This window comes from Convolutriloba macropyga, chromosome 11 (assembly GCF_964194025.1).
Source record: "Convolutriloba macropyga chromosome 11, txConMacr16.3, whole genome shotgun sequence".
Lineage (NCBI taxonomy): Eukaryota > Metazoa > Xenacoelomorpha > Acoela > Convolutidae > Convolutriloba > Convolutriloba macropyga.
In genome coordinates, this window is record NC_134478.1 from 35,275,575 (window position 1) to 35,296,288 (window position 20,714).

The 20,714-nt window shown below is 36.2% G+C and overlaps 1 protein-coding gene across 8 annotated transcripts in view; it reads right to left on the reverse strand.

The window, feature by feature from the left end:
- The window catches only part of LOC142349558 (AMP deaminase 2-like), a 71,199-nt gene that overhangs the window by 10,876 nt on the left and 39,609 nt on the right, over nt 1-20,714 (reverse strand). For 7 of the 8 annotated variants that reach the window (XM_075401195.1, XM_075401191.1, XM_075401196.1 and 4 more), the window contains 11 exons: nt 20,323-20,453; nt 17,529-17,635; nt 17,152-17,181; nt 12,609-12,879; nt 11,167-11,296; nt 10,854-10,985; nt 10,196-10,390; nt 9,781-9,944; nt 1,328-1,454; nt 483-646; nt 56-176 (listed from right to left, as the gene is read on the reverse strand). In XM_075401195.1, the coding sequence (XP_075257310.1) occupies nt 56-176; nt 483-646; nt 1,328-1,454; nt 9,781-9,944; nt 10,196-10,390; nt 10,854-10,985; nt 11,167-11,296; nt 12,609-12,879; nt 17,152-17,181; nt 17,529-17,635; nt 20,323-20,453 (1,572 nt within the window). The remainder of the gene's footprint in view (nt 1-55; nt 177-482; nt 647-1,327; nt 1,455-9,780; nt 9,945-10,195; nt 10,391-10,853; nt 10,986-11,166; nt 11,297-12,608; nt 12,880-17,151; nt 17,182-17,528; nt 17,636-20,322; nt 20,454-20,714) is intronic. The other variant, XM_075401193.1, reaches the window with a different exon arrangement.

Below are 20,714 nucleotides of genomic sequence, written 5' to 3' on the forward strand. Positions count from 1 at the left end.
AGCCGTCGAGAGGCTAACGGTGGCTATCAAATACAGTCTGTATATTTTGACTCACCTTCCTTAAGAGCAGTCCGTGCGATATGTTCTCGGCAGCCATGAATGCCACCGCCAAGTGAGCGATTCCTCCTGCCTCACCCGAGTGCGGTCGCAACACAAACGTGTTGAGGCCCAACTCCCTAAAAAACATTATCAACTAATCCACTCTTTACTTCTTGATATACCACGAACTTCTGCCTACACTTAAATCTTAGTAAAGCTTTAAGACGAAATCATTTGAAAATTTGCATCAAATGTAAATCAGTTTTTCGTTCTCCTACGCAAAAAATATGAACTAGTGCATTAAACCGAGCTCCAACCATCAGATCATTGTATTGGTGTGTAGTAACTTGTCAAGATACGATTGTGGGTCAGTTCACTTGATTATTATTTTGAAACCTCATTTTGATCAGGATAGAGCTATGGCAAAAATATTATTGACTAACTGTCGGAGAGCATTAAGGACGACCATGTTGGACCAGATGTAGTAAATGTAGTAAGAGTAGGCAGGGTTAATATCACTCGTCCAGTTCTCTGGTGTAGGGTTAGTGGAGCAGAACCGGATAGCATCATTCTTACTCTCATCGTCAACACTGTCAAATCCAATCACCTACAATCAGACACCCACCAGAGGATAACAAGTACAGTTCATAAACATAACCAATTAACGTCGGGCAAATTGGTGGGTGGGGGGGGGGCAACTGGGAGGGGTAAAACTCTAAGAACCACACTTCATATCATGAATTTTTGTTTCTAAACTGCTTCGGTGAATCCCATACTCAGATAATTAGGGACTAGTGAGCCGTAGGCTCTAAGAGAACTTAATGCTCTCCGGGCTTTACCTGTTTTTGATGACGAAGTCAAATGGGTCATTGACTAAAGAGACCGCAAGACTAATACAATTGTTACAAACTTGGTTTGAGAGCGAATACTATATGTACTCTTGCTCATTATTGCAACTCTATCAATTCAAAATAAACTGACTTTGCCAAAATCACAAAATTTTTAACGCCACTGAATATTGAAAATGTTCATTATACTTTGTATGCTTTCCAGGGAAACAAACTTGGCAAAGATGGCAAATTATTGAACTTCTTTACTCACTGGTTTTAAGCTGCTGCGTGGCTATCAGCTTGTGACGAGTCCTCAAACAGAGGAGGGGGTCAGGTTTCAGAGTATCCCGCTAGGATTCCACTCATATAATCATACTAACGGTAACCTCCGAAGCATGACCACCTCCTCTGTACGAGGACGCATTACAAGCGGACATTTTCGAGCGATCTGAACTTACGTGTAGCAGAAATTGGTAGAGTTCTGGATGTTTTTCCGGACAAAGAGTGGCCTCGAAGAGGGGTGCAAATGTATTGTATATAAGCTCACCGAAGTTCTTCACCAGCTTCTTGGATCGGAAAATATCACTGAAACAGTACAGCCTTTACTCTCAGCAGAGCATTCAAAAAACTAACTTTGTATGAACTTGGAAAGAGCTCTTGATTGCATAAAATGCTCTTATTCCAAGCGCCATTTTTCGCAGCACATCTTTCACTTCCTCTTGGTAGTTTTTTGGAGCATATAGTTAAAAATGAGTTTTTCCAAAATTAAATTGAAAAGGTAACACTCCCATTGGCAAGGTAACTATATATGTCTTTGAAATTCAAGTGTTCTTTTTTATAACTAAAGCCTTTATAGAGCATGTTTGTTAAAAAGTGCAACACGAGAAGGTTTTCTGGGGAAAAATCATTGACCGTCAACAGACTGCTAAATTGAGATCCTCTGATGAATCCACAATTTAAGCGAAAGCCAAAATAGTCTGTCTGCTCTGAATTTAGAATTTAGAAGCACAATTAAGCGTAATTATTCTTCGCTCCATTTTTGTTAGTATATTGCATGGCCTTAACATAGACGGCAGATTTCCGAAATAGCCGCCGTTGACGCGCTTGATGCCATCGGGATTGAAACAGAAGAAAACATAACCGACTAAACGTCGGAAGAATTGCTCTCGAACGACTAGTGAGAGCTTTAATCAATTGCAGCCTGCTTCAGTCGGGGGGGGGGGCTAAATAGGACTAAGAAGTTCAATAGTGGGCTTCAAATAACCACATTAGAGGTTAACATATACCACTATTAAGATATAAAGTAAAAAAAATGGCACCAGTTTCGGCGCACTTTTCATTTTAAATTGCCGCCCATTGAATTTAGCTGCTTGAAATTATGATTGAGAGAGAATTTTGGATCACGCAAAACACAAAAAGTCAAGGCGTAAAAGTCACTCGAAAAGTCAAAATTGTCAAGCGAAAATTTTTGCGTATAAAAAGACACGTTTACAATAATCGCTATGAACTTCATTCAAGAGCAATTACAAACAGATAAATTGACCGAATTTTTTTTATTTTTTTCTGTCAAAAAGTGTTCTAATTCGTCGCGCAGTTGCAGTTGGATTCTAAAACTATACTTAATTCAGCTGCTAAACTGAAAGCTAATAAGCTTAATAATAATGTCAGCTAGCAAACACTCTAATGAACTTTGATAACCTAACTCTCAAAGACTTAATGACCGGACTTTATCGGTTTATCCCGTCTCTTTTGATTTTGCTCTTTTGACATTGACTGTTGAAACAGTGAGTGAGGTAAGTCAGAAGTCAAGGTGAAAGTCGTGACTTCTGTAAAACGAAAAACGTGATCAAAAGGTAAAGCGAATTTAAAAAAACATTGCAGGACCAGTCCTGAAATACAATTCAAAGAATTGTACTAATATATGACCAGACAATCACTTAATCTACTTCAATAGACAAATGAGAGGTGTTACTAATGAGACTAAGCAGTAAAGCAAAACAAGAACAAAAACCAGCAAGACTAAAAATTCATCTTTTATTTTTTTAAAAAAAGAAAGGATCAACATCAAAAATTAACTGCTATCAACTCAAACTACATTTATTTTTCTACTCAACCTGTCATTAAATGTCGAAGAGTTCTCTCACTAATAATATTAAATAAGAAAGATAACCAAAAATCGCAATAAAACTGGCTGAAGCTTTTTAAAAACACTTAGTTAAGTCACAGAACGCAACAGCTACTGAAGGATGCAATTACTTCAATTAATTGAGTTCTCAAAGACGACTGCAGAGACCTGTAATCAATGAAATTATGTGAAAAGACAGCTATAAGTACAACAGATACTAGCAAAACTAAAAAATCAACAACAGTCTTTTAAAAAGCAAACAAGCGTAGAAGTCACAAAAAGCAACAGCTATGAACTGAATGAATTGCTTCAATTGCAGCCTTTTTAGCAAGCAGTGAGACCTGTCAATAATGAGACTAAGAAATAAGACGACGAAGTTGAAAAGAAAAATTTCGCAACACTGAAAACAATTAGTGTCAAAGTCATAGAAAGCTCTAGCTTTGAACAAAACGATTCAATCAATAAACTTAACCCCTGTTTGCAGCATCAGAGACCTAACCCCAATGAGATTGAATGATAAGCCATCAAAAAGTACAGAAAATACTTGCAGAGCTCAAATTCGCTCAAAATTTTCGAGAAAAAGTAGTTTCAAAGTCATTAAAACCACTAGCTATTAACTCGCGCCAATAATTAGGTTCTTTTATGCCTCATTACAAAGCAATCAGACCTGTCATTGATGATACTAAGTGATAAGACAACAGATAATTTTAAAGAAGGGGGCAAAATCTAAAATGCACTAATATTTTCTGACAGCAAATAGTTGCAGGGTCATAAGATTTAGCTGCCCCTTAATGAATTCAAGCAAAAGCAAATATGCAGAATTAGAACACTTAAGTACCGCCCTAAAGGCACTGAAGGTAGACGGGGGGTTGTGATTGGGAGTTCGAACTTGTAAGAACCTCCCTCCTATTTATGAACTATCACCAACTATCACAAACTATCACAAACTGATTAGCATTGAGCAACTCAAAATGTTCAAAATAATTAAGAATTCTGTTATAGATAATACTTTCAAACACTTTTGCTAATGATGGGAGTAATGAAATTGGTCTGCAATTCCCATACTCAATGACATTACCATCTTTGTGGAGGCGATTTACTTTTGCAACTTTAAATTCGTCCGGGAGAATTCCAGTTTTAACACAGTTATTGAACACATTAGTTAGTGGTTCACTTATAAGGGGACAACAAAGTTTTAACATTTTGGAGGATATACCATCGTGACCATAGCTCTTTTACTTTGTATGTTTATAATTACGTTTTCCACCTCATTATATTTAATTTCACTAAAAAACAAAGATTGTGGTTGCCTTTCTATGGGTACTTTTTCTACTTTTTCAATTTTGGCATTCAGTTCTGTGCCAATGCGTGCAAAAAACTTATTCATATCATTTGCGACATTTGAGTCAAAATTATCCCGCAAAATCAACTTTCTTTTTGATCCAATTATATTATTGATGGTAGTATGATATTGTTTTGGGTCTGCATTTTCCAACTCAGTTCTCCAGTAAGCTCGATATGCTTTACGAGATAGCGCATTACAATTATTCCTTGAAATCTTAAACTGCTCAAAGTTGTCTATTGTCGGATTTTTAATATATATTTTGTAGAGCTCTTTACCTGTCCTTGAAGCACGCAGTACTTGATTTGTTACCCAGTTCTTACGCGCCCTTTTGATTTTTGTAAGTGGACAAAATCTGTCGAAACAATAGGTAATTACCTCATTAAGCTTTACGATTGCTGTATTGGGATCGGTTTCACTAAACGCGATATTCCTTAGCTTTTGGCTCATTAGAAACTCCAGTCTTAACCTATTATCAAGGTTATTAAAAACATTTAGATTTCTTGTGAAGAAACTGCGTTCATTTTCTTTTAATAATTTCAGAAGCATCAGAACACATTCACACAAATAATGATCGGCTGGTCGAAAACTATAGTTCATGGCTCTCTTACTTAAAACATTACCCCATATATGGTCTATACAGCTTGCAGAAAATGATGTTTCTCGGCTTTGACTTCGTTGCGACAGTAAATTCATACCGAAGGATGTAGATATGTCGGATAACAACCTACACACCTTGTTGTCTCTTACGAGATCAATATTAAAAACTCTTGCAATTATTCGTTTTCTCAAAAAATTATGTTCCTCTAGAAACTTCTCCAAGATATTAAAAAACCATCAATGGACTCGGAGGGTGACCGATACAAAACTGTGAAAGTAATTTGTTGACCATTTTCAGTAGCAATATCAATGCTTAAAATCTCTGCGTCCGAGTGTTCTTTAAAACTTACTTACTGTTCTTTAAATCTTACTTTGAGCTTATCAGATACCTAAACTCCTACACCTCCTCCTCTTGATCCGCGGCACCGTGAGAAAAACTTATAACCATGAATAGAAAAAATGTTTTCATTTTCAAACTTGTTTAGCCAAGTCTCCGTAATGGCGATTATATCTGGTTTATTAGTGAGTTGCTCAATGCATGCTTCTAGATTAATAGTTTTCCCTTAGAGAACGTACATTAGTTGTAACACAAATGACAGCCTCAGAAGAACTATTGTGTTGCTTAGACGAAATGGTGGAAAAGGTAGGTTAAGATGAAGTGAGGTGATCTCTGAGACTTCCAAGCATTACGAATCAATAGAATCTTCGACAACAAAGCCGTTTTCAGAATCAATATCATTATTTTGATCAGTAGTAGTGTTGGTTACAATGGATTCAATTTACTGATTGAGTAGATCTTTTTTATTTTTCAGCTTCTTCAGATTTCCGACTATTTTTCCATCATTAGGGCTGCTCATTCCTCGTTTGTTTGCTTTTTCTTTTCCATTAACTTGTTTTTGTCCTGCTTCAGTAAAATTGAACAATGCTGTTTTAGGTGCTGATTGCAATGTTTTTCGTTTTTAGAATAAGATATAAGGGAGCCTTGCGCGAGTATTGAATCTGCATTCTCCATGTCAACAACGTTGTGGGGTTTCGGCTTACTTCCATGCTTTTTAATAAAAACTTGTGCGCAGTTGTACGTCGATGATGTTTTTAAGCCTAATCCTTTTAAATAATCCATTAAATCGGCATCTCTTTTTGTTAATCGTTCGTTGAGGAAGATCGGTTTTGCATTTGTCGGGTTAGCTGATTTCTCAGGAAATGTTTTCTTCCCCATAGTCTCCTTCACATCAAAGTAAACGAACTTGACAATGAATGCTGGTGGTTGGCTAGGGTTGTGGATCGGCCCCAGTAGATGACATGCTACAATGCTGTCCCGCTCTACTTTGATGTTCAGGTAGTTGGCAAAAAACGTTAAAACTTCCTCCCAATAATCTGTCCCATGCACAAGTGGTAGGTTGTTGATAATGATACAGTCTTTTGATGAGTATCTTTCAATATCGTTCACCTTTTTCTCCAGGAATTGTACAAGTCAAGAAAAGAAGTCAAATTCAGAGTGAGGAAGTCATTTTTGAGAGTGAGGAAAGTCACGTGTGACCAAAAATTTAATCACGCAAATGAAAAGAAACACTCTCCACAAAAAGCAAGAGACGTCATGCACGCAATTCGGTCGAAATTGCATGAACAAATTAAAAAAACGCAGATTTGAAGTGATTATGACGTCATATAATCGTAACAAAAATCTTGACGAAATAAAAAAAACATAGCTTGAAGAATTTCGGAAACGACACGAAGAGTCGTCTATGTGCAAGAATTATATTTCATATCAACTGGTACCTGCTAAAGTAAGTGACTACTAAAACCAAACAAAAAAATTCAGTCAATAAATTAAAAAAATAGTCCACAAAACCAACTGAACTAAAAAATTACACTACTCCTATACATGAAACAAACCAAAATTGTAGACAATTAAAACATTAAACAGCGCAAACAACAATAGTCAAGCCAAGTTAGGCTCCCAAAACTGTCCAATTTTGAATAAAAAATGAATACTGCAAGAAATGGCCAAAAATTGTTAAAAATTTATCAATCTCCATAAGTTCTCTCAATCGAAACACAATAATTCTACAATACAAACCAAGTAATCAGTTGGTAACTAAATAAACTTTGCACATTAATTGTCGCTTTAAATTACAATGAAAGCGATAAAACTAAACAATGGCCAAAAAAATTAAATCGCAATTAATCATGAAAAAGACTACAGAGACGGAACAATGTTCAAACGCAAAGTATCGTATATCACCAAAACCAAGCACTAAGAATTATCGCAGAAACATAGCCGGCAGATTGCCGGAATAGCTGCGAAAGAATAGACCTGCGTGACATATAAAAGAGATACAGATCTAAATTGAAAAAAAAAATCGACGCCGCTCAAAAAACTAGGTAAAGAACATTCAACGATAAATTAATAAACCTTGTTAAAAATCATCCCGCAGAAGCCTCTTATTAGGGACCTTTACGGCACATATGAGTTCCTTTGACCTTGAACAAATTCAAACTAAACTTAAAATTTAGAGTGCAAAAGTCATTTTATTGAGTGAGGTAAGTCACGTATGATCAAAATCTAATCACGCAAATAACCTAAAAACTTTTGCTAAAGCGAGTGAGAAACGACGTCACGCGCGCAAATGCCGCTAGTGAGAGGAAGAAGTCATTCAAAAAATTTGACATTTTCAGCTTTGCTGTGTGAACAAATGTAAAACGAAAAAAGCGTCAGACGACGAAACAAAAAAAACCAAGAGCACCGCAATATAGCTTCGCTCAGCTTACAGCTTCGCAGCTATAAAAAGAGTGTAAACCAAAATTTTAAAAAGTGAAGCACAAAAAATCTCAGTGCCATATCATATTAAATAAAATCAATTACAAACAAAAAAACAACTTAGCTGACAAAAAATTGGTTCATATCAAAAATTCTCAATTTAATAATTATTGCCAAAAACAATTCAATTAGGAACAAAACGATACCAAAAACACCGACAGCGCACCAAAAGACTTCATGGTAATTAAAATACCTCAGATCAAAAAGAGGCATCCAATTCAGGATTTATCAAACATACCCGGCAGATTGCCGGAAAATAGCCGCCGTTGATTCCAATAAGCATGATTGGGATTGAAAGAATAGAAGATATTAAAAAAAAGATTTTTGTACAAAAACATTTTTTTAAGTCCGATGTATTTTGATGGCATTTCGTAGTTGAACATACTTCTGTTTCTTAGAGAGAGGCTACAGGGGCTACTATATATACCAATAAGCATACGAGATGGTAACTAAGACTTATAGGAACGACGTTCAAATAGCGGGCATCTAAAATTGGGCTTTATGGGTTTATCCCGTTTCTATTTCTGACTTCAATTTATTATACTGACTGGGTTCACTTTGAATTGCTTTGCTGAGCAACTGATGTTCAAATTCACTTCTAGCAGAATTAAAGAGAAAAACTAGCCTAGAGAAGTCAAAAGATTTCACGCAAAATGTCGAAAAAGCTACAAAATGGTAAAGCGAAAAAAGTTCGACGAAGTAAAAAAAATAGGAGCGCTATAATAGCCGGCTGAGAAGATGAGGGCGGCTATTAAAAAGACGTTGCCATATTTTCTAATTTGGTTAAAAGAAGTCCGCTCAAAGATCCAAAAATGAAAACTTGAGAAAAGCCAAAAATTGACAAACAAAAATGAGAAATATGTGCCAATTTTTCACTTGAAACGCATCATTTGGCTCTCAGAAACATTCGGGTTTCGATTTCAGATGGTTGCTTATTCATGCGGCATCGATCAAAATTTACTTCTACAAAAAACCAAGGTAAAATAACATAGCTGGCAGATTGCCAGAAAATAGCCGCAATAGATTTGTAGACCGGCAGTCTAAAAAAAACATTAAAAAAGACAGACCAAAAAAATTCGTCTTTTCATTGAAGGCTGATCTGTTATATTTTGATTAAAAATCTGTATAAGTTATTGCTGCCTCTATTAGCTGGTCTCAAATAACCTTCATTTAGAGTGACACACACCCATTTGACCTTATCTCTTTGAATTAAAGTAAATAAAAGTCAATTTCAAAGTGAGGAAGTCATTTTTGAGAGTGAGGTAAGTCAAGTGTGACCAAAAATTTAATCACGCGCATGAACAAAAAAACTCGCTCCACTAAGAGCGAAAAATGACGTCACATATGCAATTCAGTTGAAATTGCATGAACGAATGAACAAAAAGTGGCTGTGACGTCATATGGTCGTAACAAAAATCATGACGACGAAATAAAAAAAAACCAAGAGAAGGCCAATAATAGCCCCAGCTATCGCTGTGCGGCTATTAATAAAGAAAATTGGGCCCAATGGACAAAATACGACTAAAATGCGTCATCTGTATGCGCCAATATCTCAAAAATCAATGCACATGAACAAAAAACTTTTCTCGCTCAGCAAAAAGTTAGTTCACACGCTAATTTTACTCACTTTTACTATTAGGTCAAGACGCCGCCTGAACAAATAGTACTTCCGGTAAAAAAAAACTTAATAAAACCAATAGTCCTCTTCGAGTCGTAAAAAACAAAGACAAGGCCGATAATAGCCTCAGCTATCGCTTTCCGGCTATTAATCATTTAGTAGCAGAATCTTTCTTTTCAGCGAGTTTTTTAAACCGTAGAGAAAACAACATTTTTGCTCCCATACGGTCTCTAACAGCGACTCAATACCATTGCAATGCTTTACAAAACACTGGCACAACCGCAATATAACTGCGCTTAACCTAAAAATTTGAAGCCATATTTAAGGCAGGAGAAATCAGCTGAGATGCTACAGTTCGCTTCACTTTTCTGCAATGTGAGAGCAAAAGCTGACTATCGTTAAACTTACTACACACGCGGTAACTGTATGAGCCACTTGATGTGCGGAGAGAAGACATTGTTTGAGAGTGCAAACTTGGCTAACAGTTCCCACTCTTTAATGTCAGTGCCATAGATTGAGATCCTGGGTTCTGCATACTGGTACTTGCTATCTTCCAAATCACTTATCACTTCCTAAATGTACACAAAACATCATTTTCGAAAAAGACCCATGAGTGGCTAAATTAAAATATTATACAAAGAAAACAAATTAAAATATTATTTTGACCAAACGCCAGTAATAGAGAAACTAGCATAGAGATTCAATACCTTTTTAGCACAAGTTCAATTTTCGAAGATAAAACCCATGTTAGCCTTTTTTATCCATCCGACATATAACATTAGTCGCACTTGAAGATTCAGGATAGTGAATTCGAGTTGTGTACCTTGAGAATCTCAGCAAAGTACTGTCCGTTCATGTAGTTGTTTGTCTTGATGAAAATCTCTCGCAGTTTTGACTCTCCAATGGGGTTGTACTTGGCATTGAACTTGTCAAATCTGTGGAAAGTGTTCCGATCTGCGTGTACATCTAACAGGTCCACAGAGAGGTGATACGAGGTCAAGTTCATCTTCTTGAAAACCTGAAAATCTTCGATTGCAAATAGTTCGCCCTATATAAATTCTGATCTTCCTATGTCCCGGGATTCGAATGTAAATAAAGGTCCGCAAGAAAAACTGGTGCCGACAGCGGGATACCTTTCTAGCGCAACAGAGATGATTATCTTAGTCCCATTTAGGCTTTCTAGCCTAAATGGGACTAAGAAGTTTAATAGTGGGCCTCAAATAACCACATTAGAGGTTAGCATATACACTATGCTTGAAATTGCGATTGAGAGAGAACTTTAGATCACGCGAAACGCAAAAAGTCAAGGGCGTAAAAGTCACTCGAAAAGTCAAAACTGTCAAGCGAAAATTTTGCATAAAAAGACACACGTTTAGAATAATTGCTATGAACTTCGTTCAAGAGCAATTAAACAACCAAATGCTCAACATTCCTTCGCATGATAAATTGTCAGTTAAAGCTCCGTATCAAAATAATGTTACCTCTTCCAGAGTAACAGGTCCCTCCTTTTCAATGCCCACAATGTCATGCGGGTACTTGCGCAGTTTCTTCTTCATGAACCGCAGAAGGTGCTTTTGGTTCATGGATCCTGCTGCGTGGATATGAGTATCCACCTGAAATGAAGCTATTGTCGAGTTTGAAAACAGCAATAGACTTTTTTTCTTTCCCAAAACCTTTCTGAAACCTTTCGCTAAATATTATGAATTCGGAAGTGTTACTAGTAGCATGACTGCCTAAAACCTGCAAAATGTCACGCAATTAATATACAGGAAAAGTGACTCAATGATTTTTTACCTTTCGGACATTGTAGAAGTCTCGATGAGGCACTTTGCGCTGTGCAGCCAGCTCCTTGACCTCATTCAGCAGACAGTGCATCTTGTACTTGGACTCAAGAAAGGCCAGCCTCTGGTAACAGTAGGAGCGTCTAAAATTAAAAAAATACGCTCCCGCTTTGAAATTCTCGCTTCTTTTCAAGCTTCTTGATTGTAGATACATTTACGATCACACCGCTTCCATTATAATAAAATGTACTCAACTCTGAACGCAAAGCTCTCAATGTAAACTGGACGAAAACGGAACTGTAATTAAATGAACACCTCATTATTGCTTCATTCATATCTGAGATTTGAGAATCTGTACGGTATAGGGAGGGATGAATATACATTTGGATATATATATAAATAAAACTTAAAATATATTTGATTGCTGATTCGAGAAAAAACAAAGTTCATTCCCACCCGCATTCGAAACGCTATTGCTCATCGCGAAGAACAACCACTAACAGTGAATGCTGCTTTTGAGGAGCTAAACATAAAGCATATATTATATTGCTAGCTAGCTACAAACTAACGAGAAGTTCTTAGTTGCATAAATCGATATTTGATTACTTTGTTGAGAGATTACCTGCAGTACTTTTTATCTGATTGCTGATTCGAAAAAAAACAAAGTTCACTCCCACCCGCATTCGAAACACTATTGCTCCTCGCGAAGAACAAGCACTAACAGTGAATGCTGCTTTTGAGGAGCTAAACAAAGGTTTCATCACATTGCTAGCTAGCCAAAAACTAAGGAGTAGTTCTTAGTTGCATAAATCGATACTTGATTACTTCGTAGAAAGACTAGCTGTAGTACTTTTATTTGATTGCTGATTCGAGAAAAGCAAAGTTCATCCCCACCCGCATTCGAAACGATATTTCTCATCGCGAAGAACAAACATTAACAGTGAATGCTGCTTTTGACGAGCGAAACAAAGGATGTATCATATTGCTGGCTAGCTAAAAACTAACGAGTAGTTTTTGGTTGCATAAATCAATAATTGATTACTTCGTTGAAAGATTAGCTGCAACACTTTTATTTGATTGCTGATTCGAGAAAAAACAAAGTTCATTCCCACCGCATTCGAAATGATATTGCTCATCGCGAAGAACAAACACTAACAGTGAATGCTGCTGTTGAGGAGCTAAACATTAAGGATGTATCATATTGCTAGCTAGCTACGAACTAACGAGTATTTCTTATTTGCGAAAACCAGATATCATTGCCGCTTTTTCCTACTCATCTTGAAGACTCCGTGGGTAAAGTATATACAGATAGCCACGCATTAAAGTCATAGTTGATGAAGAAAAGATGCTGTGCTGAGGACATCTTAGATAGAGTAATTTTTGAAAGAATTATAACCTATTGTAGATACCTAACTGTGCGGCCATGACAATACATATTTATTAATACGTCCTTACGTTGGACCATGAGCCGTGATAGCAAGAAGTTCGTTCAAGTCCTTCACAAATGTATCTCTATCGGGATAAGGGTAATCCAATTCAACATCATCCTCCACTGACAATGATGACTTCTGGGTACTGGTTTCAGCCCCATTTGGGAGGTCACGTTGACTTGCATGTGTGATCTTTGAGAACAGGTGAAATACTCCATCCACCATTTTGGCAACCACGCCAGGTTTTCCAGCCACTGGATCAACGGTTGGAAATTTGGTCAGACCTTCACTTGATACTAAAAACGAGAAACCATTAAAGCGTCACTTATACGAAAAATAAATTGCAGTTGACACTGCGTTTTCCAAAATCTGCGTTAGAATGAGTTTTGTCAGTGGTTATTGCATGCGTAAAATTAATCTCACAATGTATATGAATGAGCAAATTTTTAACTTCTCTCACCCTGATTAATTTATCATCTTTATCTTTAAAAAAATATTGATTAAGAACTAGGGCACTACTAAATAAATTGGTTTATCTGATTCAATATTGTTGCATATTTTTGGGCTGCCGGGCTTTCTTGTCAGTTCAGTCTTGTAAAATTATGCGAATTCAATTATTTCGTTCCATTCAGACATTTGAACAAATGTCTCGAGCAAATTTTTGGTAATGGAGGCACATTCTCAAAGCATTTATATCCATTCAATATCAATTACACGGTGAGCAAAATCAGCAATAATGCAGTGCATAATCATACATAGTTAGGATTGAGACGTGAATATTCCGTCATAGCAGTAATAAACCAGACAGAAATGCCACATCATAATACTTGATACATTGTCAGAAGTCATTAAATTTTCTTCCAAGCTTTCTCTTTTATTTTATTAGCATGTATTACGTATGTGGAAATTTGACGGTTTGCTAAGACATTAAATGCAACAGACACAAAGTGCAGTTGGCATATTGAACAAAGGGTTGAAGAGTGAAGAGACAGCAGAGGAACAGAAGGGGGAGAAGTCAACACAAAATACATGGAAACAGAAGGAGACCATTCACAAACACAAATGCTAAACAGGAACTGAACAGATCATTTTAACAACATCTCTTTCATGAGATAGAGTGATAAATTCGAAGTTCTATAGTATATATGTGTTATACAACTGCTTCAAACCGCTTTAAAACGGATAGGAGTTTTTTGAAGAGATATTGGGCAAAATTATCTGGGCAATTCAAATCATTTTCTCTTTACATTTGATCAGAAAACCAATTTTCGCTTAAGCATCAATTCACGACTTAATTTTTCCGGTGGGAGAAACACTTGTTTGGTAATCTATGTTAAGCGGACAGGACATTGAATGAAAGCTTCAAAGAGGGACCACAGCTATTATTAGAAAGGCGAAACAGCGCCAAAAAAATTCCTCATATGAAACTTTGGACTCGAAAGAATTTCAAGCTAAAATCAAAGATAAAATTCAGGCATTAGCTTATCGTAACATGGCCGGCAGACTGTCGGAAAATAACCGCTGTTGAATCCACTGACCTACATGGGACTTAAAATGTCAAAAACAGAAAATTTGAGGACAGCATAGTTTTTTCTAATTGTCAACAAGTGTCAAAAATTCTAAGTGTCAAAAAGTGTTCTAATTTGGCCCGCAATTTAATTACATTCAATATATATGATGAATTCAGCCTATGAATTTGAGAACAATAATCTGAAAACTGATAGCAGTTAGAAGTATATTAACATAGCCGGCAGATTGCCGGAATAGCTGCGAAAGAATAGACATCCGTGCCATATAATATAGAAACAGATACAGATCTAAATTGAAAAAAAATCGACGCCGCTCAAAAAACTAGGCTAAAAAACATTCAGCGATAAATTAATAAAGCTTGTTAAAATTCATTCCACAGAAGCCTCTTATTAGGGAGCTTTACTGCACATATGAGTTCCTTTGACCTTAAACAAATTCAAATTAAACTTAAGTTTTAAAGTGCAAAAGTCTTTTTACTGAGTGAGGTAAGTCACGTATGATCAAAATCTAATCACGCAAATAACCTAAAAACTTTCGATTAAGCGAGTGAGAAATGACTTCACGCGCGCAAATGCCGTTAGTGAGAGGAAGAAGTCATTCAGAAAATTTGACTTTTTCAGCTTTGCTGTGTCAACAAATGTAAAACGAAAAAAGAGCGTCAGACGACGAAACAAAAACATACCCGGCAGATTGCCGGAAAATAGCCGCCGTTGATTCCAATAAGCATGATTGTGATTGAAAGAATAGATATTGAAAAAAAAAATTTTGTACAAAAACATTTTTTAAGTCCGATTTATTTTGATGGCATTTCGTAGTTGAACAAAACGTACTTCTGTTTCTTAGAGAGAGGCTACAGGGGCTACTATCAATTTCAATAAGCAGTAGAGATGGTAACTAAGACTTATAGGAACGACGTTCAAATAGCGGGCATCTAAAATTGGGCTTTATGGGTTTATCCCGTTTCTACTTCTGATTTCAATTTTTTATACTGACTCTGTTCATTTTGAATTGCTTTGCTGAGCAACTGATGTTGAAAATCACTTTTAGCAGAATAAGAGAAGAGAGAAACTAGCCTAGAGAAGTCAAAAAGATATCACGCAAAATGTTGAAAAAGCGGCAAAATGAGGTAAAACGAAACATTTTTTTATTCGACGAAGTAAAAAAAATAGGAGCGCTATAATAGCCGACTGAGAAGATGAAGGCGGCTATTTAAAAAAACCAAGAGCACCGCAATATAGCTACGCTCAGCTTACAGCTTCGCAGCTATAACAAAGAAATTTGATAACTTATTCTACTGAGTCTTTTTGACCTTGAGCGTATTAGCATAAATTTGGTGAAAGAATTTTAACTCCATTCAGTCGAAACAGCGATGGAGGTGAGCAAGAATTCAAATCGAAAGTGATCAAGTTGGGACTATTGTAAAGCGAAATAAAAATTAAAAATTTTGAAAGGAGAGGGCTTAATAGCCATTCAACTGACGGCTGCTATAAAAAAATATCGTAAATACTTAAATTAGAGTAAAGGATTCATAGTTTCAATCCACAACAGAGGGGTAGGAACTATATGCTCAATTGGTTTTTGTATTAAACGTACAAAGACATGAGTAGTATCATTTGAAAGCAAGCAAAGCGTAGGATGTTCTATTTTGAGCATTTTTGAATCTGATCTTTTTCAAGGAGTTAACATGGCTTAAAAATTTTTGAACTGCTTGTCACTAAATTTTTATCACGTTTTCAGTACTTCTCGTTCCCAACTAACTTGGTTATATTTAACTAAAAATTACTTGACTGTTCAGCACAATGTAATTGGTTTTATGATAAAAAAGAAAATGAAGGGTTCGCCCGACACTTTCTGCTAAAAATTTGTCCTATTTTTTGATAACTTAGCTTTCGCTTGTGATAAAATTGATGTCAAATAAGGCATTTTGATCTCATTTTAACAAGAGATCATTTTATCAACTTAACTTTCGAAAGCGCTGTCCTAAAAGATGTCCGAATACTTTGTGCCATTAGCGAAAGATCACCTCTCAAAAAAGAAAATAGTAGAACAAGAAAAATTTAATTAAATAAAATCGAGTAGAAAAGCCACATTCAATAAGCTAGAGCTGAATAGCGAACAAAATTTACTACCAATTATCTTGACGAGAATCGAGAATTGCTCTCAAACGACCAGCGAGCTGTTGGCTTTGTCAGTAGCTAGCCACGATTTAGTGAAGCTAGCTTTAGATTAATTGAAGCAGTGTGAGGTGAGCGCATCGGGGGGAGGGTGATGCACCCGAAGGAGGAGGAGGATGTGGACAACGTTGTTAGGGGGTATTTGGCAGCACGGGGCCCTTACGGCCTGAAGGATATGCAGGGCGCTACCTGTTTATCCCATTTTTGAGGACGAAAATGGGTCAGGCGAAAAATCAGTCAAGCGAAAAATCGCATTAAAAAGCCAACAGGACCAATATAATTGCTAAACTTCGTTTGAGAGCAATTATACATACATAGGTTCTGGCACATGAAAAATTTAACTATTGGACAATTAAGACCCTTCCAGCATATGCAATGCCCCAGTTGAAAAAGCAAAAAATTTTGATAAAAACATATGTGATAGTTCTCTGACAAAATGGGGTGACTATTCAAAACTAATCGACAAGTTATCTAAGAGAGACCAGTACATATTATCATCTCATGTGTAAAACCTTATGCCTGCAACCATTCTGTACACGTGCCTCGATCTGATCAAATGGAAAGTGAAAACAGTAACGTAATTAAAGGTTACGTGACACTGCAGCGGTTCAAGATTTTCAGACACAATTTCGAGGTTACTTCTGCAGAGTCACATATCCTTGCTTAAAACACGCAACTTGCTTATTTCAAAATGACAAAAGTCTATGGAAGTGAAGTTCTGACTATGTATACAGGAACTTCTGGCCTTTTACCTTCTAGCACTGCAGACTTTCGGCATTTTAAATCTTAGCATTTGAACGTGCGTGTTTTACACTTGGTGGCACTGTTTTTAGACGTAATTTCACAGTGCTTGCAATTACTAACTGTCTAGGCCAGGGGCCCCGCTGCCCTCCTCTGCAAGAAGTTAAACACACAATATGAAGTAGAGTTGTTAGCAAGTTATCACACTCAAGTAAACACACTCACAAACAGCATGATAGTAGTACACATGTTATAGTCATCACATGAAATGGTACAGGGATTTTTTATAAGCAATACGCACACGTTATTAAGAGATTACTTTGAAAAAAGACCACAGCCCTTTTGAGGAGTTAAAAGTGAACTTCAATTCGAAGCTTCACAGATCAGACTATTTATAGACACTAAAGATAATCTTGCATTTATTGGAGCAGATTCAGGCCTTGTTTTCTGAAGCTCCGGTTTTGAGTGAGCGCGCCTGTTACCATATTAAGAGCACTGACCAAATTTTGTTTCATCGAAGCCTCTGAATGGAGTATTGCGTGAATACAGCTTGTGGGCCACGAAGGTCTGCAGAACATTATCAAGACACTTGTCGGTTGCTCTTGACCTGGAAACAGTCATGAAAATGAGCACTTTCCAATCATCAATTTTACGTTTAGTTTTGAAGCAGCCTACAACTTATGTATATAATGAGCTGCTTTCAGTTCAAATAATTGTGAGCGATTAGATATTTTTAAAATATTGAAACCTATGACTTATCTGATTTTTGCACCTCATATATTGTCCTTTCTACTTTTTTGAACCTAATCGAGGTCAAAAGGATGTAGCTCTTGATAAAAATTTTTAACCATAATAGTTTTTCAGATTTTATGCAGGCAAATTAATATAACATAGCCGGCAGATTGCCGGAATAGCTGCGAAAGAATAGACCTGCGTGCCATATAATAGAGATAGAAACAGATACAGATACAGATCTAAATTGAAAAAAAATCGACGCCGCCCAAAAAACTAGGCTAAAAAACATTCAGCGATAAATTAGTAAAGCTTGTTAAAATTCATTCCACAGAAGCCTCTTATTAGGGATCTTTACTGCAGATATGAGTTCATTTGACCTCAAACAAATTCAAATTAAATCTAAGTTTTAAAGTGCAAAAGTCATTTTATTGAGTGAGGTAAGTCACGTATGATCAAAATCTAATCACGCAAATAACCTAAAAACTTTCGCTAAAGCGAGTGAGAAATGACGTCACGTGCGCAAATGCCGTTAGTGAGAGGAAGAAGTCATTCAGAAAATTTGACTTTTTCAGCTTTGCTGTGTGAACAAATGTAAAACGAAAAAAGAGCGTCAGACGACGAAACAAAAAACATAGCCGGAGGAATTCCGGAAGCGACTCGAAGCGTCAAACCGTCAAAAACAAAACCGTAATTGCAGCAGAAGCCATTACCATTTGTATTAAACCATTAACTCATTACCTCCCCAGGTCTGCTCTGGTCAAATTGGTGAAACTTAAACCACTGTCACCAAGAGAAACAAAAGGCAGCAAAGTTTTTATATTATTGAAAACGTTTGGTAACGTAAAAAACCAAAATAATTGAGATGATAAAATTACTGATAGGCTGAAACATCTGACAGGGCTATCAATTGCCCTCAAATAATTCATAATTCTAATCTCATAAAAGATCGCGAAAGCAAACAGCAGATAAATCTTAGAAACTAAGTTAAATCTTTTCAAAAAAGAATGCTCAAATTTAAGAATCTGAAAACCATTAAAATTACACTTCTACTCACTTCAATTAGGATAAAAATTAACGCATACTTCTTCCTTGCTGTACATATTCTAGACTTATGATTTCACACGAATTCAGAAAATAAATCATAGATCATAGAAAAGACAAAAGCATCAGAATAAACAAAGGCAAAAAATTGTTTAAATTAATACCAAGGCCGGAAGAGAGTTGCAGTTAAAAGTAATAAGTGAAAACTTTGGAAGACGCTTGCTAGCAAACTTTCAGTACTGCCTTAAGTTGAATGAAATCAATTGCAAACCAAAGAAATGACGAAAATCTAAGAAAACGCTGAGATCATTCAATTTTTTTAACAACTGAAAAAAACTAAAATACCCAAAATAGAAGTAGGTGCCAGGACAAAGCGAGAATCATGCTAAATAGACTGTTAAGAATATGGGCACATTCTAAGGAACACCGTATTAAAAAGACATTCTTGACTTTTAAGTTAAATATCAAATTTAAAAATCAAGAAAAACGAATACATTTCATTGTTCAATATTTGAGACTTAGAAAGGATAACTAGCCATCCGATAAAAAAACCTTATCCTCCTGAAGAGAACAAAAAAACAGGAAAAATGCAGAATTCAAACATACGAAACATTTTGCAAAAAAAGAGTCAAAAAATTTTTAATACTGCATTAATGAAAAAGTTTTAATTGTTTCTCAAAAACATAACGCCAAAATCAAATCAAATTTTAATGAAACGAACTTAAAGTCCCTCATGTTTCACAAAAACACTATTTCTAGTAACTAAAACCAAAATACAAAAAAAAACTGAAAAAAAAAATCGGAAAACTACCAAAATCGGATTAGCATATGTACCCTTTTATGAAACAAAATTACATCGAGGTAGAAAGAGGCGCTGAGTATATGAATTATCAAAAGGAAGTTACCATTTTTACTGCTTTCTGGCAAAAAGAAGGTTAAGAGATTCAAAACTGACGAAATTAATAGAAAAAAGCCAAAAATTAACTAAAAAATCAAGTAATGTGCCAATTTTGAACTTGAAACGCATTTTTAAGCTCTGCGAAACACTGTGGCATCAATTTACGATGTTGACATTTCAATATAGCATCGAATAAAAAAATTAATTCTGCAAAAACCAAATTACAAGCAAAAAAATTGGGCCTTTTAGACGAAAAACGGCTAAAAAACGGTTATCTATATGTGCCATTCAGTCAAAAACTACTTTTCAAAGTCGAAAAGTCATTCACTAAACGCAGCGCATGATCAAAAAACTTCTCTCGCTCAGAAAAAAATCATTCACACGGCAATTTTACTCACTTTCGCTTTTAGGTCAAAACAGCGTCTGATCGAATAGTACTTCCGGTAAAAAAAAACCTTAAGAAAACCAATACTCCTCTTCGAGTCGTAAAAACCAAGAACACCGCAATATAGCTACGCTCAGCTTACAGCTTCGCAGCTATAAAAAAAATTTTTGTCAATTTGACAATTTCTTCTTAGCGGAGTCTGTCTGGTAGTTTATGCAAATTTGATGAGGCTTACCCGTGTGCGTGGTGAATGAAAGCAGCGACGGTGTCCGGGAAAGACTGTTGTGAAATGGTCTCGTATCTCTCCCTGATCTTAATTGCACTGATCAGCTTCTTGGATGCAGATTGCAGGTCCTCGTCTACACCCTGAACAAAAACCTTGCGATGAGATTAAAATAACCTTTTTCGAACATAACAGACTAATTCTCTTGTAACACGGGCGCAGAACGGTCCCCCTGTAGCTGTCTTAGAGGGCCAGTTTTACCGTGTAATGTTGTTATAACATGAAAAGACTACTACAATGTGTCACTGATATTTTATTTTAATTAGCCGCCAACTGATGTGCGAAATGGATTTGATTAAGTCCAATTTGTCCACAAAAAGAAGTGAACGGTTGGATTCTTTAGT